At 39.4% G+C, this 27,180-nt stretch overlaps 1 protein-coding gene across 1 annotated transcript in view; it reads left to right on the top strand.

The window, feature by feature from the left end:
* The first annotated feature begins 636 nt into the window (after positions 1–636).
* The window catches only part of CHST9 (carbohydrate sulfotransferase 9), a 202,229-nt gene continuing 175,685 nt past the window's right edge, over positions 637–27,180 (top strand). The window contains exon 1 of the mRNA XM_077778177.1: positions 637–818. Coding sequence (XP_077634303.1) covers positions 698–818 — 121 coding nt within the window. The 5' untranslated portion in view covers positions 637–697. The remainder of the gene's footprint in view (positions 819–27,180) is intronic.

The raw sequence follows: 27,180 nt of genomic DNA, 5'->3' as shown, positions 1-27,180 counted from the left end.
TTACAGAGGTGGATTTCTGTAACCCGAGGTACACTTCTGTTCTCCCGTGTTATTGTGTGAGAAGCCTTTTAACTCTGACCTTTTAATATTTATCCTTTTAGGCGTTTGAGGGATTTTTAATGTACCCTTTCAGTTGGAGAAATCTATTACTTTTACATGAAAGGGAAATGATAGATTGAACCCTCCATTTTTGAACTTTATGCGTTTTCAGACATGGTGATTTTTCCCCTTTATTCAATGAACATGTTTTTCAAAACTCCTTCAACAGTCTATCCTGATAGTCTTCTCTCCCCCCTCACAGTCATCTTAAGGTTACCTGAACCTGCTTTACTCTTCACAATATAGGGTGGCGTAAGCCTGTCTATACTGCACCTAATTAAATGTGAAAGTGTTACTCATTATATACAGTGAATTCCTTAGATTCCTTAGATACAATAAAGCTTTACGATAGAAAATTGCCATTTTTAGGGACAATCTCCTACTGTCTCTTCTGTCTTCTGTTACGGTTCACATGAGTCCTCCCTGTCATTGATATGTTGCATTTGTAGGTTGTGCTTGGGAAGACATGTCATCAGTAAGGTACAATGTGGATTTTTAATAATTCTAGGTTACTTCATGGAATGAGCACCTAGTAGAACAAGAAAGGATCAAAGCTCTCTCGAAATACAAATCATGTGGACTTCAGAAATGAGGAGAAATGCGGCCATCTGAAATGGTCATGAACCCCAAACAAGTCTTCCTCTCGGTGCTGATGTTTGGAGTAGCAGGGCTTCTCCTGTTCATGTACTTGCAAGTCTGGATTGAAGAGCAACATACAGGTAATGCATCAACTCTTTTCGCCTCTTTTAATTATAATGGTCATTTTCAATTAAATAAGCTGTGGTGTCTACAGAACTATATATCACATTATTTCCAACAACAGCAAAAATTAGACACAAATTAAAATCCCCAGCTCCTAAAAGAAAGGATAATTCTTCAATTCTGGTGGGCATTTGCTCCGGGGCTGGGGATAACACTTGGAACTTTTATTACATCAGTGGGGAGCAGCATGGCCCTTTAGCCCAGTAAGGACTGCTTGCGGAGAATTTGTCTACTCAAATGTGTAGGGGCACCTGGGTGGCTCAGTCAGTTAAACATTTGACTCTTGGTTTTGGCTTAGGTCGTAATCTCACTGTTTCGTGGGTTTGAGCCCTGCATCAGGTTCTGCACTGACAGTATTGGGATTCTCTTTCTCCCTCTAGCTCTCTGCCTCTTCCCCGCTCACTCTCTCTGTCTCTTTTTCAAAATAAATAAACTTAAAAAAATTTTTTAAGTGCATAGCATGGATCCTACCTCTGGTGTGTCCACTAAGCATTGGGCACAAGTCCAATGAGCTAAATATACAGCTAAATAACTCCTTTAGTTCCTTCTTATTTTTTGTGTCAGTACTCAAAATCGGCACATAAATACTTCAATATCGTTACTATAAAGCGGGAGTTCACAAACCATCTCTGTAAAAGATTGCATAGGAAATATTTTAGGCTCTGTAGGCCCTGACATTTCTATCAAAACTACTTAACCCTAACAGTGTATCACATGAGCAGCAAGCCATACATTATATGTAAACAAATGGACCAGGGTGTGTTCCAGTAAAACTTTATTTACAAAAACAGGTATTGGGCTGGATTTGGTCCACAACAGTAGTTTGCCAATCCTTGCTATATGGTTACTTTCATCATTCCAGTTTGCCATTGCCACACATTGGGAACACTCAGTCACTGTTAAAATGGATTCTGTTTATGATGATTGACTTAGAAATTATAGAAATATATATACATATATATCTTATGAAATTCATTTGTTTTCCATGAGTAGAAATAGACTATGACTTATGATTGTTAAGGAAAATAAAGTAAAAGTAGAACAATTCCTTAATTATTTCCAATTGTGGCCTACTTTTAAATCATTCTAGATATAAAGCCCTTAAGAATCTACTCTGAAAGAGAATTCAGTACTGAGCCACAAACATGATACTTTCTAAAGTTGTTTCCATTTCTAAATTCCCATCCTTGGATTACTGTCTTATACATCTTGGATTTTAATTTATGTAGTAACTCTTGTGAAAGAATTTGCATATTATTATTTTATTTTCTAGAGAATATGTAACATTGTCAAACTTATTCTTTTTTTTTTAAATGTTTATTTATTTTTGAGTGAGAAACAGAGCGTGAGCAGGGGAGGGGCAAAGAGGGAGGGAGACACAGAATCTGAGGTAGGCTCCAGGCTCTGAGGTGTCAGCACAGAGCCCGACGAGGAACCTGAAACCATGAACCATGAGATTAGGACCTGAGCCGAAGTTGGATGCTTAACCAACTAAGCCATCCAGGCGTCCCTGTCAAAACTTATTCTTAATTCCCATTGTAAGTTACATGAACTGTAATATTTTCTAAGTTTTTGGTATTACTATAATAATTTGTCATAACTTATAATATTTCATAAAACCATCTTGACAAAATATAGAGGCTAATTTCTCCTGCAGTATAGATTTTCTAAGCTCTTGGCCGGTGTTTATTGAATGAGTTATAAAAAGATGAATAAATAGACTGAAAACTCATTGCAGACTATAGAACACAGCAATGGAATAAGAATCAGGGATCTTATTTTGGGGAGGTTTGCTAATTTCATAGTCTTATAACAAATTTCACAAGGCAAGTATTGCAACGAGACTCCAATCCATATAAGAAAATATATTCAGATATATAGACTATGGGAGAAATATTATACTTAGTGTGTCAGGTAGGAAACCACATGATTTCTGAAAAAAAGTCATATAATAATACCTTACAAATATACTGAAGTGTGCAAAATGGGCCACAAGCATCAATAGCCACCATTTATTGAAAGCTTTCTAAATGTATCTTCTCTAATCCTAATGGAATATTCCTAGGTGTGATATTGTAAGTTTATAGGTGAGGAAACTGACGTTTGGGTAGATAAGGAACTTACCCCAGACTTCACATGTGCAGATCTAAGCAGAGAGGCATTTGTGCCTCTCCAAAGTCCATACCCTTCCCCAATACATTGAGTCAGTATGGGTGGTGGAAAGGTGAGTATTATTACCCCCTAGTGTACAGACTGGGTAACTGAGACCCAGAAACTAAGTGACTTGCCAAAAGGTGCAAAAGCTGAGTTTCCAAAGTAAGACCCATGCCTAGATTTTCCTGCTCCCTATGTTCCCTAAAAGAACCTCCTAACCAAAAAGGTAGATAAGATAAACATGTAATAAATGCTATGGTATCAATACTGATGTTTTTAAATCTCTGACTTGTAAAACCTCAGCTATTCACAAGTTGGATTCTTAGTTGAATTCATAATTTCTCCAAGTTGGGAAATTATTTTGCCCAGTTAAGATGGGCTTATACTAAAATAAATAACAATAAATAATATTTATTCTCTTAAATGTTATTTATAATTTGCTAGTACTTTCCCTGATTATATATATGTCTCACATGCATTGTGTAATATTTCACAATCTACTCATGACAGTGACTATGAATGTTAGAACCAGAATTTCTTTAGATAATTATCTTACTGAAGAAAAGTTTTCTTATTTTTCAATAAGACTTCCATCTGGAGTTTTGCCTTTAACCAGGCTAATGCCTGGGGAAAACTTCTATAGTTTTCCAGGTGGACTGGTACATGTGTATTTTATTTGTGTATTAAATAACGTCAAGAGCAGGCATTTTTAGAAGCAGTTTCTTTTTAAATCAGAAAATATCTGAATGTGTGCTTTGATGTGATGTTAAGTTAAAAATGAGAATTTTGTCTTTTGGACATTTTAGAACTGTCAGTCAAAGAACTGTGGAAAATGAGTTTATTTTGGTTCCTGAGACCTTCTATAAGTAGAGCAGATTTTAAAACTCTGAATGGTTTTGATATTGTATCCATTTCAGTTGTGTATGACAACTCTTAGGTTCTTTTTATACTCCTTTTTTGAGTCCTTTGAAATATAATAAGATATGGAATATTTTCTAAGCTTTCTAGGTTTCCTGGGTTCTTCTGTTAAAATAAAATTCTTTAAAGTTACAAAAAGAAAATCTTAAATATGCTCTGATATGCTAGTAAAGATTATGAATAGACAAAATTTTTTGAAAGTGAAGAGGAAAATGTGTGACAAAGAAAGTGAATCTATCCAATTATACAACAGTTATCCATAATAACACTCATTCTTCAATAACACACCAATTCAATTATGCATTTCCTTATGCTAGTGTGGATGTACTGTTATGAATTTTATTTTATAAATTTTTTCCCTAGCTGTTAAGAGTACAAGTTTCATATTTAGAAGAATCTTGAAAACCTCAGATCTACTTGTTAGCTGTGTGACCCTGGGCAAATCACTCAGCCTCTCTAGGACACAATTTGCTCATCTGTGAAATGAGGATAATAATATTTTCCATGTAGGGTGACAGAGGGAAGATTACAGGAGACTTAGCATGGTGCCTGGCAAGTAGTAGTGAACGATAAAGATGAACTGTTATTATTAATCTGGAAGTGATACAGAGCATCTGCAGGCTAGCTTTTTCTGAGTTATCACAGTTAAGACTCAGCCACAATTCAAGAACACAATCTTAAGCTTGTGCCTTGCCTGATTAAGAAAAAAAAGAAAAAAAAAGCTCAATTCCATCTCCAGTTAAAATAGTTCAGAGAGTCTAACTGGCACAAAGGCAGCATGTTTTACAGTAGAGGAATTGGAAGGATGATCAGGTTGAGCTCAGAGAGGAGAGTCGGTGTCCAGGAGGATCACCTATGCAGGCTGCCTCCAAGGTCAGGGTATCCATTCATTCCATAGTGTTTTTTTTCTCAAGATTTAACAATTGACCGTGCCAAACTGGTGAATACTGAGATGTAGTAGGGAACCAGCTATAATCTCTATTCTCAAGGGGACTATAGCCTCATAGACTATAAGGGAGAAAATGGTCTTGAGTTCAGGCCAAGGTGCTGGTATCAAAAGGAGAGTCCATTGTGACAGAAGAGAGACAGGCCCTCTATTATGAGGCACAATAATGAGTTGGGACCAGGAGGAAGAGCCCAATCAATTGTCAGTGATGAAATTGCTGACCTGATAGAAGCCATGGGGTTGGTGTAGGTGTGGGGGCAGGGTTAGCAGGCGTAGAGGACCAGAGCAGAGCAGAACACAGAACGGATATATCTACAGGACAGATGCGATAGGTAATGATGAAGGCCAGTTCAGGTTAAATCACAAGAATGGATCATTTTCTCCCAGCTACTATTGAAATTTACAGTTTGATGCCCTCTTCCTCGAGATAGAACGTTAGTGGTAAATAGAATAAATACAGAAAGGCATGGTACATAATTGTTTTATATGTATATGCAATAAGACATGGTTAGGACCCTATCATATCAGAGTCAGAATCTCAGCTTTAGGAAAGAATTTATAGATCATCTTGCACACCGTCTATTTTTTAAAAACTATGAATTGATTCCATCACTCTTCTGTTTGATATGTTTCAGTTATATCTCATTCTTTTCCACAAAGACTTCTCCCTGGGACCCACAAAGTCGTGTGGGGTGTAACCTCTGTCTGCCTCTACTGGCTCACCCTTCCTTCCCTCAGGGTACTTCCTGGCTTCATAAGGAAGTCATCTTCCAGCAAACCAAACCCTCAGCCGACTCGGCCCTCTCACCATGAAAGACGTTGGGATGCTCTTCTCCCAGCTCTCACCTGTCCTGGCTTGGTTCACATGTCACCTGCTGGATAGAAGCAGCCAATCAGCCAAACAGACCCAGTGGCAATCAGTCAGACCCTGATCTTATTCATTCCCACCATGGAAATTATCATAATCAGCAATTGCCTCATTATATTGTTTGTTCACTTGTTATTCTACAAACTCAATGAAAACAGGGACCCTGCGTATCTCACTCATCTCAGTGTCCTCATTCCACGGCATGGAACTTGTATTCAATAGTAGTGTGTTCAATAGGTGTGCAATAGTAGTGTCCAGTGGGTGGATACATAATGCTTCTTTTGGCTTTTCAACATCCAGCCAAATGACTACATAGACTCTTTAAATACTTCTGGGGACAAAGAATCCACTACTCCTCAAGGCATCCACACAACTGTATAGCCACCTCCTTAGAAAGTTCCATAAATTAAGCCAGAACTTGTATCCTTAACTTACGCTTACTCATCCTAGCTGTGTCCCTGGCACCAAATGAGGCTCACCCTTCTTCTATCGCATGGCCAGATCATTTTCATGGCAAAGGAAACCCCAGCCTTTTAAACCATTTCATAAAAGATGATCTGGGTCCCTCTCCTCTAAATCACTAACACTTACTCTTTATACCTTTTAAAATATGGTGTATTGTATACTTGTATGAAACCTGTGTTAGAAATATACATCTCTAATAAAATCCCCTATCAAGTGAAGTGATATGCACATATTTTAAATATGCAAAGTAGTGAAAATCAAACAGAGCCTCCCCCCCAACAAAGAGCTTATGTTATTTCTTTTCTTGAGATTTTCCAGAGCCAAATTTACCCTCATCTATTCCAAACTAAAAATGTTCCCTGGATTTATCCAACACTGTAAAAATCCACCTAACCAACTTCTGAGCATTTTTATTCAGGACCATTATTTTTTTTAACAAATCAATTTAGTTAAACTAAAAAGAAAACAAAAAACAAAGACAGTTCACTCTTTTCTCTCCCACCCCCTGGCCCACCCATAGCAACTACCAATCTATTCTCTGTATCTGTGAGCTTCGGGTGTTGTTTTGTTTTGTTAGATTCCACATGTAAGAGAGATCATGCGGTATTAGCCTGTCTCTGTCTGACTTATTTCATTTGCTTAATGTCTTCAAAGTCCATCCGTACTGCAGATGGCAAGATTTCATTCTTTTTTTATCGCTGAGTAATATTGTTCATTCATTCATCAGTGCTGCAGTGCACAGGGGGGCACATGTATCTTTATGAACCACTGTCTTCTTTTTCTTTGGATTAGTACTCAGAAGTAGAATTGCTGGATCATGTGGTAGTTCTGTTTTTAATTTTTTGAGGAACCTCAATACTGGTTTCTATAGTGGCTACACCAATTTGCATTCCCACAAATAGTGAACAAGGGTTCCCGTTCCTCCCCATCCTTCCAACGCTTGTCATTTCTAGATTTTTTAGTAAATAGCCATTCCAATGAGATAATATCTCACTGTGGTTTTGATTTGCATTCCCCTGATGGTGAGTGATGGTGAGCATCTTTTTATGTGTCTGCAAGCCACCTGCATGTATTCTTTGGAAAAATGTCTATTCAGATCCTCCCATTTTTTAATTGGATTGTTTGCTTTTTGTTACTGAGTTGTTTGGGTTCTTTATTTATTTTTGGATATTAGCCTTTTATCAGATATATGATTTGAAAATATTTTCTCCTATTTGGTAGGTTGCCTTTTCTTTTGGTTGATGGTTTCCTTCACTGTACAGAGGCTTTTAAGTTTGTAGTCCCACTTATTTAGTTTTCTTTGTTGCTTTTGCTTTTGGTGTTAGATTTAAAAAATCATCCAAGACATATCTCATGGAGCTCACCACCCTATATTTCCTTCTAGTGTTGTGGGTTCAGGTCTCATATTTAGTTAGGTCTTTAATCTAGTTTGCCTTGATCTTTGTGTATGGTGTAAGGTAGTGGTCCAGTTTCATTCTTTTGCAAATAGCTGTCCAGTTTTCCCAACACTATTTGTTGAAGAGACTATCTTTTTCCTATTGTATATTCTTGCCTCCTTTGTTGTAAATTAATTGACCATGTAAGTCATGGGCTCTCTATTCTGTTCAATTGACCTATGTGTCTTTCTGTTTTTATGCCAGACACATATGTCCATTTTTAAATTACTTTAGCTTTGTAATATAGTTTGAAATCGGGGAACATGATGCCTTCAGATTTTCTTTTCTTTTTTTCATTTTCAAAAGTTTATTTATTTATTTTGAGTGAAACAGAGACAGTGCAAGTGGGGGAGGAGCAGAGAAAGTGAGAGAGAGGGAGAGAGAGAGACTCCCAACAGGTTCTGCACTTTCAACGCAGAGCCCAACATGCTGTCCGAACCCAGGAACTGTGAGACCATGACTTGAGCCAAAACCAAGAGTCAGATGCTTAACCAATTGAGCCACTGAGACATCCTTGCTTTTCTTTTTTAAGATGACTTTGGCAAGACCAGTAATTTGTTGGCTACTTATTGGTAGTATTTTTACATGTTTACCTTAAACAGAAACTTCTTTGACTTTTCTTTCATACTTTTAAGTAGACATTTTTTTCCTGATTCCTACTAGTTTCTTTTTGATTTTCATGAAGTAGTGATATCTGAACTTGGGTTCAACATTAGCATCTACGCTAAGAATTCTCATAGCTAACATATGAATTGCCATAGCTGGCATAGAAAAGAAAGAATCGTATAGCCATAATCCCACCTCCCCAAAATCCACTCTCACCAATCCAGGCTCTGTAGGACTGGATGATACACAACATACTTCCTTTTGGTCAGTGACATGAACTTCCTACAGGTCAGGATTCTATTCAAGTCCTATATGCTGTTATCAAAGGCAGCATAGCCAAAGCAAAGATTTACTTTTAATATTTACTTCTGGTAATTCACAATAAACGTCATTAGGTCCAGGGTATATTTTAACCCCCATAGGTGTGTATGAAAGTGAAACATAGTTGCTACAAGCTTCTGATTTCAGGCAAAGTAAAGCCACGTTATTGCTTTTTCTCAGACAATTGCTTCAGGACCTCATAAGCAAACCGGCCTCATGCTTTGGTATTTCTAAGGAGATTTCATCTTGCTTTTTTCAAAGTATATTTTGTGGTGTATAAAGTTTTGCAACTAGACTGGATTGACATAATTCTTTTCTCTTCAGCCTTTCTGATAAGAAAGTATATTCTTTCCCTCCAGAATCAAGCTGTTCATCCTGATTGTGATGTTGCTATATTGAAATTCTATTTTCTCTCAGGGGATCTTTGTATACCGGAACTGGAGCAAAGCCACTTATAACATGGAAGGACTTTATGCTTACAATCGATCACATACTCAGGAAAATAAAAATTGCTTTTCTTTAAAAAAAATCACTCATTTGTGTAACTTTCCCCAAGTTTGATGAGCAGAGCAACCATTTTTTTAAATCAAATGAGCACATCCTCCCCCTGCTCACCTCTGCATACCAGTGTATCCTGTCTTTTGTGAATTTTTGCCCATCTCAGGACCTTTGAGTTAGTTGTTCTCTCTTCCTAAAATGTATTTTCCTTGGTTGTTCCCGTTGTTGACTTTCCTTATCATTCAGAGTACAGCTTAAATATCACCTTCCCTCAAAATCCTGTGTAAAATACATAGTCTCTGATGGTTTCTCTCCCAGCACCTGTTTTATTATTTCCTAATTTTATTGCACTTCTTCCCATCTGTAATCATTCTTTATGTTCATTTACATAGGGTCTACCTCTCTCAATAAAATATAAGCTTCCCAAGGTCAGGGAACTTATACGTTGGTCACCAGTGTATCTCCGCCCCATCCTCCCCACCCATATCCCCAGCTTCCAGATACTGACTCCACTCCTCACTTCACTATGTACCCCCAGTGCCCTCCAAATTCAGTGTTTATTCTTATTCACTCAGCCACCTGTAACTTGCTTCTCCCAGTGCGCTTTCCCTGACCGTTCTTCCCCAGCCTTCTGAGTCTTCTGTATTCCTGGGGATTGTCCCCTGCTTTTGCCCCATACCCCAAAAGCCATACTGCCAGATACCAAGGAGAAATGGATGTCAAAGTTACTTAGAATTTTCTGAAATTGAAGAACACTCAGTGGCCAAGCTTTGCTACAGTGTCAATCCAGTCAACATAGATTTTTAAAACTCTAGTAATTCGTTGAATACATTTGTTTCCAAATATGTTTTCAGCACCCATAAACAATAATGCTACTGCTTTAGCTATTGCTTTAGCTCAACACTCACCCTTCTTCAGGGTGCTGGCCCCTGCCTCCATTTCTTTTGGGTGTCCCTTTTCCTCTCCTACACTCTCTAAATTGGAGCAGAAACCACCCTGTTACAGTGGAAGGCTTCATTTGGTCTGTTGGCAGGCACCTAGCCAACACACAGCCCATCTTTTACACCTCACACCGTGGTGACAGTGAATCACTAGTCCAGAAAATGGGTGGCCAGGGAAGCTTGGCCAATGATTCTCTTGGGATCTTGGTTTTCAATACCAGGAAAAAGGGCTCAACTGCCTAACTATATGGTAGAAGCTCAGAAGCATATGTGGATGTTTCCTACCACATGAGCCAGAGGAGCTAAAGATCCCAGGCTGGAAAGCTGTGAATTTTTAAAGAAAATCCACTGAAGCAGAGAACTGGGCTCTGCTCACAGCTGCTACACCATACCCAATCCATTGGTCCCCTCTCTGATCCTGTGACCAGGTCCCAAACCCAGCTCAGGTGCCCTTGCTGCTGAAAACCAATCTCTCCCTGCAGCCTCTGAGGGCCCAGAGAAGGGTTCCACACTGGAAGCCAGTCATGTCCTGACTTCCTTTCCAGCCCCTCCTCCAAACTCTGCCAAAGGTGAGGAGGTGAGGATGTGTCTACCCATAATGAGGAACAAATTACATGACAGTTTAAATCTTGTAACAGTTCAGGCAGGTGGTGGCGTGAGTGATGCCTCATCAAGAAGGTGATCCATCTTCTCTGTCCCTGGGGAGGAAGGTAGATCTGCAGAGAGAGAGAGGAGAGTGGAGAAGGAGCCATCAGGGGGGGCTTAACCAGTGAGTGGGCATCACTCAGCTGCCCCTGAAGGCTGGCCCAGCTCAAGGCTTCTGGAAGGCTCCCTAGAGGTACATCAGGCTCAGGAGGAGAAGAGCAGAGTCATGGACAGAGTTTCAGCAGCTGTTTGGGCTCCTGGACCTTCTCTCAAGATTCAACACTGCTGCTTCCTGTTCTATTTCCGGGGGCCTGTAGGGGCAGAAAAGTTTTCCCTTCCTCCCTTCTCCATTCTTTGGTTGGCCTAATAATTAAATTGACATAAGATTAACAGGAGAAAAAAGATGAATTCCATATGTATTAGAGCCCCATAAAAATATAAGACTCAAAGAAATGACCAAAGAAGGTAGCTTTTATAACTTTTAGACAAACAATAAATTTGTGAAGAATGGACAAAGGAGGGTCCTTCTTGAACTAGTTGTTTGTGTCTTTTATTTTTTAATTGAAGTATCACTGATGTACAATGTTGTATAAGCTCCCAGTCTACAACATAGTGATTCGACAATTCTGTAGCACCTTGGTTTCCCTGAAAGCAGGAAATAAATCTCCCAGGTGAAAGGTCCCCTCCCTGTACCAAGAGGGTAGAAGGCATCCTTATCACCAGAGACAGAGAATTTCATGCTGAGAAGACTGCAAACAAACCTTGTTACATCTTTACCAATTTACTACCTCTGTGTCTTGTCCATTCTTCACAAATTGTTTTGGGACATCCACCCCTTTGCCCTTCCCTGAGAGATCAGTGTAGCTAATGGGTTCCTTGAAGCTCCAGTAATCCTCCCCTGAGAAAGATGGCTACATACTGAGGGTGGGAAAGAAGATGAACGAGGCGCCTGGGTGGCTCAGTCGGTTAAGCGTCTGACTTCAGTTCAGGTCATGATCTCACGGTTAGTGGGTTCGAGCCCCGCGTCGGGCTCTGTGCTGACAGCTAGCTTAAACCCTGAAGCCTGCTTCCAATTCTGTGTCTCCCTCTCTCTCTGACCCTCCCCTGCTCATGCTCTCTCTCTCAGAAATAAATAAAAAACAAAAACATTGAAAGAAAGAAAGAAAGAAAAGAAAGAAAGAAGATGAAGATATGAGAGCCAGACTGCTTTTGTTAGGACTGTTTGTTTGAGCTACAGGTGACAGACACCCAACCGGAACCTCTAGCAGTTCAGAGGGTATCATCCCAAAGTAAGCCACTTTGGTATATTATTTTGAATTAAACTTACTTAAGTAAGTCCATTCTTAACAAAAGAGGGTCCTTCTTGAACTAGTTGTTTGTGTCTTTTATTTTTTAATTGAAGTATCACTGACGTACAATGTTGTATAAGCTCCCAGTCTACAACATAGTGATTCGATAATTCTGTAGCACCAGAAGGGGTGGATGTCCCAAAACAATCCTCCTTCACTCTTCTTGATTCATTTATACCATGGACCACAGGATGCTGCCTTTTTCACTCTGTGCCCTAGCATCCATCTGGCATGGCGTGTGGCCCATAGTACATGCCCGGGATGCCAGCAAGTGTCGGCCGAATGAGTCAACCAGCACCGAAAGCTAAGCTCAACTAAACTTAGAAGGCAAGTGAGGCAGGTACTTAACTCTGGACTTTTTCAGAAGTTACAGTGTTTGGTTTAGCCAGGGTTTTCTCCAGTGATATCCTGAAATGTCTTCCTTGAGGTTAGGAAGGTGTTACTTGAAGAGCCTTATTTCTCCTTTTGCTGTGGTTTGTTTTTAACAAAAGCGCGATCATCATTTAGCAGACGTGTTGTTAAGAAAAGTCAAAAACTGAGTGAGGAATTGCAGAAGATAAGACCTTTTAAGGTCCCTTATAATGTTAAGTTCCCTGGGGTTATCATGTCATGCCTGAAGAAGAGACTAACAAACAAAGCCAGTCTCGGGAGCTGTCCGGAGGTAGTATGTTGTAGTGGAAAGCACTGAGCTCTCACTACTCATTTCTAGCCCGTTTTGTTTTTTGAACAAGCTGATTAATCTCTCCAGATTCTGGTTTCTTTTCTTCTCTGGTTTCCACACCTTGTCCCTTGCTCTCCTCGGTTAACCACCATCCTAAAGTTGATGTTTATTCTGGCATTCCTGTACATGCCTCTATAATTTTAACACATGTGTATTCCTTTTTCATATTTTTAGCCTTCTAGAAAAGGTATCTACCTGTATATACTCTTGTGCAACTTGCTTCTTCATTCAACATTAGGTTTTTAAGATTGATTTATATTGATATTCTACAGCTGTAATTCATGAATCCAACTCGTGTATGATATTTCATCATGTGAATATGTTGCAATTGATTTCTTCATTCCCCAGCTGGTGTGCAAAAAAGCTGTTTCTAATTTTTTGCTGTCACACAACTTCCTACTAAGAGCATTCTTGTATAATATCTTTGTTCACATGTTTGGGAGTTTTCTATAAGGGCTTAAATTGCATGTTCTCCAAAATAATATCAGCTTCAAGATTCTATGATTCCATATTGTATCTTCTGCTCACACAAATCAAAATTAGAACTTCTTAGAATACCACAAATGTTAAATGATAAATCTTAGTAAAAAAATGGATACAGAAATATTTATTTGGATACACAGATTTCCATTCAGAATTATGAGTGAAAAATACAAGTATAGTGCACAGAATGTGCTCTCACAATGCTTCTTGCTTATTGGTATGCCAGCAGGGTAGTTAACAGTCCATTGAGAATCGATTAAAATAATTACTAGGTCATTAGTGTGGACTTTGAGTATGAGTGTAAAGACCTCACTCACTAAATAATTCATGATGCTAGGCAAGTTAACTCCTGTTAGTATTGATTTGGAATGTAATACCACCGAGTCGAAAATTTCTAATTTTCCTAATAAAAATAAACTCTTTAACCTGTCAAACCATCACCTAATCCTAGCCTCCTCCTTTTATAAAGGAGTAACTAAAAGGCTTAAATTTACATGGCCAGTAATAACAACACTGGCACTAAGACAGGATGCCTGATAACTGTGTATTTTCCACACAATATTCTTCCCCTTTCCCTTCTAGTTTTTTCCTCTTGCCTTTCCCTTGAGATCCAAGAGGACTGAGGATGCTTTTGAATCACTGGTTTGTTTCTTGAAGTGTCTTGAACATAGCCATTCCAAAATCCAGCTGAGAAGTCTAGCAACCAGATGCATCACTGGGATCAAGGATATAGTTTCTGTTTTCCAATTGAAAAAGCTGTCTGCACATAGAAGACCTTGAGTGTTCTAACAGTCCCGACTTCAAAAGAAAGTTCCCAGTGTAGAACCAATGTCTTTGCAAACAATGTATTCTACGTTTCTTTTCAAACTTAGCTTTCAGGAGGAAATCAACTAAGAGGTTTGGTGTAAAACTTCATGGTACCCAGTTCATCACAGGTTAAAGAGGTATAAAATTTAAAACGAAAACATGGATTGTTTCTAAATAAACAAACCTTGGGAGTACCTGGTCAGTTAAGCATCCAACTCTTAATTTTGGCTCAGGTCATGATGTCGCAGTTTATGGGTTCAAGACCCACATTGGGGTCCACACTGACAGCATGGAACCTGCTTGGGATTCTCTCTCTCCCTCTCTTTCTACCCCCCACCCGCTGCTCATGCACATGCACTCTCTGTCTCTCAAAACAAATAAACTTTTCAAAAAAATTTTTTAAAGTTTTCATTATGTTCTTTCTTGTTTCCCTGAGTCACAGATTACCAGAAGTTATATTGAATTTTATATAGGAGATCAAAAGTAAATACGTTTGTGCTACGCAAACAGTACTAACCACTTGTCTCCACTTTACTCTTCCCTAGCTTTTAGCTCCCAGCTCTTGCAAAGCGAGTCAGCTTAGGTTGTAAACATTTGCTTTCATTTCCCCAACTGGAAGTCCATTGAGGGTGAGGACCACAGTACCTGGAACATAAGAGGCCCCAGTTAACACTTCAATGGAAAGAATTGGGAGAGAGATTCCAGAGACAGAGAGCAGCTGATGGTTTAGGCAGGACTCCCAAGATATCGATCATAACTTTCTAGATCTGTTTGTGAACTTCACAGCTTTAGATATTTCATTTTACCTCTTCTGAAGAATTAAACTTTCAAGTGACTATTCAGATGAAACAGCCACATAGGGATATATGTATAACCCCCAAATTATTTAATTAATGATTGTCCTATTAATGGAACTATATTTTCCCAATAGAATAGCTATATTCACTAGCCTCCCTTCATGTACTGCAGTCCACCCCAGTCAACCACTGGTTCTCATAATCTGCCTGCCGTAACATCCACTGAGTCCTTCCCTGTCTTCAGCTCTGCTCTCTGCGGCCTTAGATACCAGTGACCTTCAAATATCACCTTCCCTTAATGTCCATGGACAGACTCTTCTAGCTTTCCTGCTCTTCTCTGGCTGCATTCTCAGTTCCCTCTTCAGACTACTTTGTTTTCTTTTGCCATCCCTTAAATGTTGATGTTTCCTACCCTTGGCCCCCTTTCCTCCTCACTGTACGTGCCTTTCGGGTATAATTCCATCTGTAACCAGAGTCCTCACAGTTCCCATAGTGCTGTCTGCTTCCTGAGCCCCCCAGATCCCTTAAATTCAATAAGTACAAAGCTAAAGTCATCATTTTTCTGCAGTGTGTGTCCTGTTTCACCATTGAGGAGTTGCCCCATCTAAAGAGCTCATTGCCATTGATGATGCCTCCATTTCCCTTGTTCTTCCTCCAGGGTGAAAGCTTTTCTTGGCCACGGAATGGTTCTTGGGACAAACCTAAACTTCAAAATTTGGCCATCAGGGGTCTTCATGGTATGACCTCTATTTAACTCTGTAGGCCCACTGCTGCACATGTTGCACCTATTCTCCAGCTGTATTAACTTCATTCCAGTTCCTTGAAGTGGCCATCAAGTCTATCAAACCTAGGCCTCTACTGGTACCTCTGGAAGCATTTCCCATGTGTCAGATGTTTAAGTTGTTACTCCCATGTGCACCCTGTACTTTCCCAGGAAACCAGTAATGATGGTGAACTTGGAGTTTTAGTCAGTATCAAGCTCACCACCTTCAAACCACTAGGCCATGAGATCTATGAGGGTGACAGTAGCAGCCCATTTCACTGTCACATTCTCTGTGCCTAGCATGTGCTTCCTCTAGCCATGATAGGTAGATTTTGCTAACTCATTATGAAAATATTGAGTTAGGGATTTTGGAAAAGAGATACCAGTATATTTACATATATAGGTGCATATATGTCCCCGTCTCATTGCCTAAAAATGAAAATGATGTTTTCCATCAGTGTCTATGAGAACCCACCATATGATGTCATGGAAGCAAAAGCACATGCTCATACTCTATCATGGTGACCTGCTTCTGCAAAGCCTTATTATGCATTATTTTATTCATAAGGTAGTTAAATTTTAGTATAATTTAATTTTATGGCTTTTTTATAATAAATTCAATTTATAGGTTAATTATTAAACTTCTGTTCTTTTACTCTATGCTCTCAGTTCTCTTTATTTTGTCAGTTTTACCCTTCTGAAGTTTGTTTTCCAGAACACTCACTTGGGTAGCCCATCTGTGTGACGCACAGAACAAAATTATTAGCTTCCGTGTTAGTGATTTTTAAAAGCCAATAAAGAAGAATGTGAGAGCAGAGTTGACATCAGGGACAGTGAGAGCTCTCATATCTAGAAGCTTCCCATTTGTTTGGACCCCATCTCAGAGAAAGCACAAAACGTATCCTGCGCAGATGCCGTTTTCTTTGCTGCAGATGACATTTCCCTGTTAGGTGGGTGGCTGCTGCTGGCTACACAGTTAGTTTAGAATCTTGATGGAGAGAGAATTTTCCTCATTAATTTTTCAAAAATTGAGAAGGCCAGAAATCGACATCTAAAATGGCTCAGATGTATTCAGAGAGGAAGCAATGCAGAGGCAAATTGTCCAGCTTTCCATGCTGTGCCCATGCACTGTGCACTGAGCTGGTGGAAATGCCTACGTGTACTCTTAATGAAAACATCACAATGATAAATGTAGGATTCCAGAATCCTTATCATATACCATGTGGGTAAATCACAATTAATAGTTGTTTGTGGAAGAAGGACAATAGACATAAATATTTATGTATTGCGTGGTCCTAGAAACAGCTTTCAAATTATTTTGATAACCAATTGATCATGAATCATTAGTTCATATGCATTAGGCTTACACAATTTGGCCTTTCTTCTACTATGAAATATACTTAAAAATGTGAATGACTATTATCAAAGGATATTCTACATGACCCATCGCATAATAATTAGCTAAGAAAGACATAGTAACACTAAGAAAAATTCTCAGTTTTGAACATCATGAGGTACACAAAGCCGAAGAATGTCTAGTAGTAGGAGAAAAGAATAGCAGCCAGCTTTCACACACTCAATAAACCAATGTAGGTTTTACTAAGCCTTCTTTTAAGTTTGCTCAGGAGAGAGACAAATCCATAAAGCAGCCAGCCTGCTTGTGATCACATTGCCAGAAATACACTGTAAACAATGAAATTGCCTCCGAAATTTGGACTCTGAATTTTATGATTGACATTAAGGGTCAGTGCCTGCATTTTAGATCCATCCCCAGAAGCAACTCAATAATCAGCAGAAATCAGAAGTCCATTCACTGAACCACTGGCAGAAAATTAGGTTGAGACTCCCAGTTTGCTTTGGATCAAAGGTATGTCCGATAACCTACAGCTAAAGCAAAAGACATAACTGCAACCTTAAGTCCCATATTCAAAAACTGAGATGCCGTGTTTTTGGAAGAACTATAAAGAGTTATGAGCAATCTAGAATGGATGAGGAAATGGCTAGGTAATTAAATGGAAAACTAGTAGTGATGGAAAAACCTAATAGGATTTAATTCTATTTCTCCTCATCCTGAAATGTTTTACGTCAACTTGATTGAGCTTGTAATAACCGATGTGCATTTGAAAAAGTCTGAACAAGTTCAAATTTATTGTGGCAATACCCATTGAAATTTAAATAGCATAAGTCTTCACAGCAACAGGTAGGCAGCCTTTCTCCTCTGTATCACTTGCATTTAAATTTCAAGCTCTCTGTTTACAATTGGCGAGAGTCAGGTTATCCTTGATTTCTGCCAAGATGCCAAGTTAACTTGGCTGATGTTGGATTCCAGAAGGCAAAGAGCCTTCTTCCCTGAAGCAATTTCTGATTAAGGAGAAAATGAGATCTCAGGTGTATTTTTAGCATCTGGAATTCTTAAATATTCATTTATTCAGTTCTGACTTTGGGGACCCTTTGGGTTGTTATATTTTTTGTGTGTACAATGAATAGCACCACTACGTGAATCATTATATTGACTTCAAACAATTGTGTTGCCATTCCTTCCAGAAAGCTCCCTTGTAAGACTCATATAACTTCAAAAAGGCATACATCTCTCCACGTTTGTATTCTCTGAATAGTCCTGTGAGTCATTGCTGGCCAAGGGCTGAAGAGAGGAGAGAAGATTTCGAGAGCAGGGTTTATGACTAGGCGACATGGTATTTCATCTGCCTGGCCCCGTGTGAAATGCACAGACCCTAGGTTTGCTGTGTGGTGGTGGATTGCAAAGAGCAGTCTTGTTGTCCGACTCTGGCTACCTTGTCAGAAACTAACAGACCGCATCCTTGGTGTCCATGCATAAAAATGACGTCTTGTTTTGCCACAGTATTTATGTCTGCTTCAGAGCAAGCAGCTCACCAGCAATTCTGAGACCTAATAGGGTGTCCTGGGGAAATAAGTAATCTTCCCTTGTTTTTGACATTTCTCTCCATTACTTCTTAGCCCTCCCCAGACTTCTCCCTTCTTTTTGCTGCGTTTCTGTCAGAATTTAACTAAACCCAGGATGCAATATTCTGTCTTTTGTGGTATTGTGGACTATCTTTTTCTACAAAGGTAATTTCTATTTTAAAACACTCACGTAATTTCAAAAGACTCTCTAGGGTGCCACTGAAGACTGCAGACTTTTGCCAGGTGACTGTGCTTTGAGGAAAAGGAAACAATCAGACTTTCGGGGAATTACTGGATTCTGGCCTGGAATTAACACTAATTTCAGGAGACTTAAAATGTCATTGTCAGAGTAGGGGGTTAGGTGATGAATGACATTTTTAGCTAAGGTCCGTGTCACAGCTAGTGGGTCATCCCGAGCCCATCCTGTGGTCATTTCCCTGATTCCAGGATGCATAATTGGAGTAGACAATACACAACACATGGCAGAATTTCCACCTTGGGGATTCTGAAAAATAGGTCTCAGGAAAGAATTTTACACAAAACTGTATGTTATTTCTTAATAAATACATATTTTAGAGAAGAAAATAGTTACTGATGGCTGCCAAGGGAACTCACACCGAGTAGCTGTGTGGGAGGCCTGAGGCCCACCTAGCTGTGCCTCCTGACCTCAAACATAAGGAAGTTACTCAGTTGTTCAAGTTGCCTTTCAGCTCTAAAACACTGGTATTTTGATTCACTTACAACTCATTTCTTTCAGCACTTTTTTCCTTGAGTAGTCAAACTGGAGATGTATTGGGTTCATATCTATTTCCAAATAACCAAATAAAGCTATTCTGTAACCAAATAAAGATGGCCTTGGCACGCCTGCACATTCTCAGTGATCGATTGTGCAATAAACGCTGATATTTTCCTACACTCTTTTGTTTCCACGTGCATTGAATTCGCCTTTTCCCCTTCTTTTTGAAGCCTCCCTTCTTCACTGTGGAGTTTGTGCTGGCTTGACATGAAAAATGTGCATTAGTAAGTCTAATGGATAATTACATCAAAGAGGGAGGGAAATGATCTAAATTTCAAATTCAGAATAATTACCTAAGTCTTAACTATAACTAGCCATAACATAATTACTTTTTCTCTTCAACTGTTTTTTTTTATAGTTCTGCATATACCAGGCTGATTTTTCATTAACTTTTAATGCTGTTTGTAACTGTATTCCAGTTTGCCCTCAGTGTAGCTTTGAATAGGGTTTCACTCACAATAGAGCACAATATTGTACAGCTTTAATATAAAACAAAGGCTCTTCTTGAAGTTGTAGGAACAGCATTTTTATTAAGATTGTTTCAGTTAACGGAAGGGATAGGCCCACTCCCATCTGGGATCATATCTCAACAGTAGCAAAATTTCTGAGCAGTTCAGAATGGTCAATCAATTTTTAAACACTTTGCAGTAAACTCATCTGATTCGTTTTTTGAAACATTTGTTCTTTAGTAACTATAATACATGGAGAGCCAAAGCAGTGACAATCCTGCCTCTGACTCTACTTCTGCTCTTACTTCTCTGTATTGTTCGACAGCGATGATCTTAGGCTCTATCCTCAAATGCAACTTCACAGCACTTTGAAATAAGCCATATTGACCACAAACACATTGGAAAAACACCCAGAGGTATTGTGTAGAACTGTGGGCTTTAAGTGACAGAAATCCATCTCCACGGAAGTTAAACCAATATATATAAATAGACGGATGCCTTCAACAAGAGACTCAGCATAGCTCAGCCCCTAGGAAGTCCCCAGGGGTTTCAGAAACAGCTAAATCCAGACTTCCAACTCATCTGGTCTCCCTCCACATTTGTCTTCCTCACTTGGCTGTGTTTTGCTCTACACAGTATCATCGTCAGCAGGCCCCTGCATTTGATGGCGAAGATACCCAGGGAAGATTCCAGGCTTTTACCATCCCCACTGATCACAGTTGCAAAGCTAAGACCCTTTCTCCCCTCATGCTCTTATCAGTTGCTGACAGTGGCCTCTGATCCATCCTACTGGGTCTTCTATTAATCTGGGTACCAGTTTATGTATGAAAATAAGTATTCTAAGTGGCCAGTGTATTACAGACCATACAGTGTCCCACAGTAAGTGACCACCGACAGCCTCACGTGAGCTAAGAGGGTGGGAAGCGCAGAGGCAGTGCTGCAAAAGAGGGCATGAAGGCAGGTCTTAAATTGTTGCCGACATCCATGATACCGCATTCAACTCCACAGTGCTTGAGTTGCCCAGCTCTTAATGGAATTCACAAAGTGACCTCAGAAATATCAACCAGAGATGACTCAGTGGGAGTCTTCCTAACTTTGGGACAACTCTGATTTTCCAAAGTCCCTAGAACCACTGTTTCCTTCAGTGGCTATTTCCTATTCAGACGTGTTCCGTGAAGTCAGGATTGTTTACCTCATTATGAAGGTTTTGGGGTTTATGACAACCCCATAAGATGGGTACCATTATGATTCTCAATCTACAGTGGAAGACACTGAGTTACAGAGTAGGTAAAACTTGCCCATGGACACACAGTTAGTGGTGAAGTAGGGTTTCCCATCCTTTTCAGATCACAAATCAGTGGAGTTTCTCTAAAAATGTGGATTACCTGAATGTCACACTGGGACACCCCAATTCGGTGATTGTGGAATTAGTTGAGGGCCCTTACAGCTTACAAGATGGCCCAAATCATTCTGATGAAGTAACCAGTCCCAAGAGTCTCTGATCTCAAGACAAAGATGGAAGCAGAATGGCAAAGGGCCAGAGGGTTTTAGTTATGGGATGAGCAATAGTAAAGAACAAGAAAAAATAATTTATTTGATATAATTCGTGACGCCCTGTTGTATCAGGAAAAGAGCATTCTGGGAAGAGGTTGGTGAAAGCATACTCTGCTTTCTCTTTCAATCGCTGCTTTCTTTACCTGTATCCAAAACTTACTCTTAATATAGGCAACTGTGTTCTCTATCAGCCATAGTGGGGAAAAAAAACCCCACCATTTTCTCTTTGGATAACAATCATTCTTATAATGTGAAATGTAAAAACCCAGGGTGTTTCTAAATGCTATTTCTTCTGCTTAGAATAGTCTTGCCCATCCCCTCACCTAACTCCTATGTATGCTTCAGTTCTTACGTTCAGTATCACTGCCTCCAGGAGGCTTTCCTCGACCTACCCATTTCTATTAGGTTCTCTGGATATAATCTCTTTCTGTACCTTGTACCAGTTATCATAATTTGCAAATGTTAATTTACTTTTGTGACATTTGATAGGCTATCCCTGACCTCCCAATGCTACACAATCAATTAGTGACCATATTTGATTATTTAGTGCTATACTGTCAGTGTGCTATACTGTGCCTAACCCATATTAAATATTTGATAATTCTCTTTTCAATGAATGAACAGGTAGACTCCTTTAAGAAGTCATTGATATCTGAAAAACATCCTTCAGAAGACACCCCCTTCATGGAATTTCTCAAAAAAAGAAAAGTGAAGAAAGGCTGGGAGAAACTTAAAAAGGGTTTAGAGAACAGGCAACAAAAGTGATAAGGAGACAATTATCACCTGCCATCCAAGTGTAGGCATAAGTAAACAGCCTTTAGCTGTGACAATAGTTAGGCACCCACTGGAAAGGGACAAGTAATCAGGCGATTTGCTAGAGAAGCAAGAGCTAATTCCAGTAAAGTTGGATATAATGTTCTCAGGAGTACTTTGTTGTTGTTGATTTTTTCACAAAATGTTACATCAGAAAAACACTTATTTAGTAGTCCCCAAACCAAGGCCCCAATATTCCACATGCTCAGAATCCTAGGAGCTCGTAAACTATGTTCAAAATTTCTGAAAGACCAGTGAATGTTCTCTTTCTGTATAATGTGGCTGACTGGCTTAACAGAAAACAGAAGTCCTTGCATTTGCTTCCAGTCAGATCAGCTCCGGGAGGTTATGAGTGCACGTTATTGATTAAAATGAGGATGTGAATGTAGTTGGTTTGGTGCTTCAGTCATTGAGAAATACTGAGTCCAAGAGGAGATAAAATGGGATCTGGTGACTTTCTCCTGAGGCAATTCTCATCAGCCCTATACCCAGAGTCTGTGGTTTTTTTTCAAGAACTCATGAACATGTTTAAGTGCTGAAAGATACAGTTTTGGATATGTATGTATGTATGTATCATATATATCCAAATATATATATCCATCTATATAAATGTATATATACATACATTTATAAATGGAAACAGCTAAATCAGAATTAATGCATGATCACATAAATCACATAAATACAAATCATAACTCTTAAACCACTTCATTGATTACTGGACAGAAATCATTAACATTTTCATTATACCTGAAAACTATATAATGATTTTGATGTGGGTAGGACAGGGATGAAAGGGTCAAGAGGAATATTGGCCATTCTGAGGAATAGTGGGTAAGGCGGTAGGAATCGTTTACAGGAACCTCTTCATTGGCTATATGAAGGAAGCCATCAGAGTGGTCCCATGGCCGAGATGGGGTTCAAAAGACAGCTGCAGCTGGGGACTGGTGTACACAGTGAGTGTGGCCTCAGACCCCTTAGTGGGCACTGTAACTGCGGTCCCCAGAGCCAGCAGCAGATCTATAGGTTGTTGGTATTATATTGCTCTCTGTTTATTAAATCTCTTTCTAAAGTATTTTGGTGAGTACTCTTACCTGGAGTAAGAGTTTTTGGTTGTTTTTGTTTTTGTTTTGTTTTATTTCTTGTGCACGAGAGAGAGAGAGAGAGAGTACAAGCAAGGGAGATAGGCAGAAGCAGAAAGAGACAGAGACAGAGAAAATCCTCAGCAGGCTTCGTGATCAACACAGAGCCTGACATGGGGCCTGATCCCACGACCCTGAGATCATGGCCTGATCCCACGACCCTGAACCCACAACCATGAGGTCACGATCCGAGCAAAAATCCAGAGTCAGATTCTCAATGGACCGAGCCACCCAGGTGCCCCCTGAAAAGAGCTTTTAAGTCTGGCTCTGAAGTATGACTGCCAGGGTTCAGATCCCACTCAGTCTGCAGATTTCAAGCACCCTGATGTTGAGCTCTCTCAGCCCGTTTTCTCATCTATTAAATGGACTATTCATACTTTTTCCCAAGGCTGTCATAAATATATTAAATAATGCCAGAATCACTTAGCACAAGGCCTGACGTAGAGCAGATAATATTCTTCCTATCCTAAATATCCAAGTGATTTAAAAATAGCATACATTTTTTCATATATCATTTGGGTATGTTCCTTATCCTTTGGTCATGAAATGTTTGGTGGAAAGTGAAATCTGATATCTGGGTTAGAAAGGAAGAAAAGCATCTTTATTTATAGATAATATGATCTTTAGTATTGGAAATCCACAATAAAACTAGGAGAATTAATAAGTGAGTGAGGCAAGTTTGTGAGATACAATCAATACACAAAAATAATTTACGTTCCTGTACATGCAGTGAGCAACCTGAAATGCGATGAAGAATCCCATTTATAGTAACATTAAAAAGAATAAGATATATAATGAAGGCTATATTTAATAAAAGAAATGTAAAACTTATACTCTGGCTCCAAACCTTTATATAAAGAGGGACTTCAGCAACTTACCCGTCCTGCAAGAGATGTGGGAGAGGTCATATTAGTAGGCCCCTAAATCTGTTTTACCCCAGATGATTCCTGGAAATCAAAATTGAACTTGAATCAGAATCGCTGAAGAGCTTGTAAAAGCACAGGCTGCGGATCCAACACCAGAGCATTAGATGTCACGGGTCTTGGGTGGAGCCTGAGAATTGGCATTTCTAACAAATCCCCAGGTGATGCTGATGCTGCTGGCCTCTAACTGCCTTTGAGAACCACTGGTCCAAGGTAACCATTACCCTAGTTATTCATGGGTGACAAAACGGGCCCATGATTTATATTTAGCCCCCACAACATGAAGGGGTATCTGCTGGAAGACATGACATACATAATTTGGGAATGAACAGTGCACCACCACCCCTGTTCCCCGTCATTTTCCTCTGGGACGTTCCATTTCTGGATGTGCAGCCGAGAAACAGCAGAGACCATACTGTGACCATCTGTGGCCATGACTCATCATGACTTTAAGGCTGACCAGAGCAGGGAACTGGAAGAAGTGTGGGTCTGTGATAACAACTGGCCCCAATGGCACCTGGCCTCAGGCTTGAGCTTCTAATTATGTGAGAAAACTAAATATCTTTATTGTTTTGGCCAGTTTGATTTGGAAATTAATGTTTGTTATAGCCCAAAGCATCCTAATTAATACAGAAATGGCAGAGAACCTGAAACCTAAAAGGGAACAGAAAGACTTTCGGTAGGAAAACAAACCCATCACATAAAAAAAGAAGTAACATAAGACACACATGTCAAACAACAGAAAATGGTAGAACCCTACTAACTAAGTGAGAGAAGCAATGAGGTGAAGGCCAGTAGCAAATCACCAAAACAAAGCTGTTTTTAGGTGGCAGAAATGAAACAACCCAGACCTAAAACTCGGCTATAAAACTCTAGTGAGGAACTCTACGTTGAACATTTACACTTTTACAGTAGGATTTATTTTAATGTGTTCAAACCCTGAGGCAAAAGCTCTGTCTTTCTCATCTGCCTTCCCAGACCAACCTGGTAATAAATTACTCAGCTCTGCTTATGCCTAAATAAAGAAAATTAGACTTCCCCATTTCTCTGCTCAGCCGGGAGCTTCCCCTCCCGCTAATGGATAAGACATGGAGGCCTTACTTCTCTCAAAGGTGCCAAGGGCACAGAGGCCAACTGTCCTGAACCATCCTTGATTATGAAGAGAAACATCAAATTGTCAAACTCACCTAGGTAACCAGGGCACAGCCTTGAGGTTAAAAACAGAAGTTGTCAGAATCAATTTCGAAAATCACTGGGAGCCGCTGTCAGACAAATGAAGTGGCAATGATGAACTGATTCAGATAGGAAGTGATGGAAGTCAAGCAGCCGGCATCAGCACCAATTAGAGTGTGGCACTGGAGGAGCCAGAGAGCATAGACGGCCACGTGCTCCCTGGGAGTAAACAGGCTGCCACAGCTACATTGGGGCCGAACAATTAGATAGGATACAGATCTCAGTTGGATTAGTTGGAGGGTGTGCGCACCCTTCAACTGTGGTCACATGCCCATTTCTATCTAGGTTCAAGACAGCAGATATATCACTCAGTGTTTTGCTCTCTAATCCCAAGGCAAAAACGAGCAACTTCTCAACACGATTTAAAATAACCCAGCTCCTTCCAACTATGAATAAATGCCACTTTCTAGGGTAAAATGGGGACAGCAAATCCCAGGAACCAATAGGCTGTGTCCCGTGGGCTTGTAAGAGGGGGGGAAAAAGGGAGTGGTGTCTTGATTAAGGACTTATTTAATGAGATCCAGCTCCCAGGTGGCCGGAGGCCATCCCAGTGTGAGTACGGAGTCTTGATATTGCCGTGTTATCTGCTTTCCCATTCTATGTTTATTTGCTACATAAATCTTGCTGTGTAGTGGGATTTGCTAGAAACACTATTGGCATCTAATTTTGAGTACAACTCAAGACTTCTGACCTCCTTGTCCTACAATTATCCCTTATACCTTGAGAATTATCATGATATTTTGGTGTAACTATGAATGCATGACCCCATTGTCCTATGAAGGGAGGACTATAGATACAAAAGTAGGGTGATCGTTATATAACAGCAACAAGAAGAATTTTAAAGATATTTTAGTTTAAAAATTTTGGGAAAAATACAAGTCTCTGCCCCCTTAGTTCTGATAAAGACCAGACTAAGAAACAAAAACAAAAAGATTTAATATAAATCTTATATTTATATAATATAATATTTATATTATATATAATATTATATAATATAAATTGTTTGTATAATTTTAATATCTTTGTGTTGCATTACATTTATAATTGACAGTGATTTTCCTGTCTTGGTGGGACAAGACATATTAACAGGGCATCATTTTTTCAATACCTTCCAAGCCTCCTTGCTCTCCCTTCAACTCTTCCCAGATTATTCCACTATTTCTTGGTAAACAGTGAAATAACATTATCTTGAGAAAGAAAAGTATTCGTTGGGACTGAAAAATGCATAGTGCTATTTAGAGACTTTTTTTTCTTTTCATTTTTCCTTTCCCTCATCTGTCTTCTAATATCTGTAAATATGTAAATGTGCAATCCAAACCCTCAGTCTCTTAGAGGGACTGTCTGTATTTATCATATAAAACCCTCTGTCAAAATGAAACCTCGTTTAATGTTATTCACATATAATTTAAATACTTACCCACACTAGGAAAGCTCATTTGCTTATTTTATAATATATCTGTTTGCATCATTTTATATTCAGAAGTCATAAAGAGCTATGACTTACCTGATGATTAAACACACACACACACACACACACACACACACACACACACACACACACACACCTGAAACGAGGGAATTCTGAAATCTTAACACTCAAACACCATCTGAGTAGAGACATGTATTTGGAAGTAGCTTCAGCCTCAGCTGTGAGGGAAAATCTAAACACCCCGGTGAACCATAATTTTAAGAGAATCATATGGGTCTAATAATAAGGAGTAATTGGTAGATTTTGCAAAAAACCAGTAAAGTAGGTTAATAGGGGGCTC

Source organism: Crocuta crocuta, unplaced genomic scaffold (assembly GCF_008692635.1).
Source record: "Crocuta crocuta isolate KB4526 unplaced genomic scaffold, BGI_CrCroc_1.0 scaffold26, whole genome shotgun sequence".
In the NCBI taxonomy this organism is placed as follows: domain Eukaryota; kingdom Metazoa; phylum Chordata; class Mammalia; order Carnivora; family Hyaenidae; genus Crocuta; species Crocuta crocuta.
Note: the sequence above shows the minus strand (reverse complement) of the source record. Positions and strands in the feature narration are given on the sequence as shown.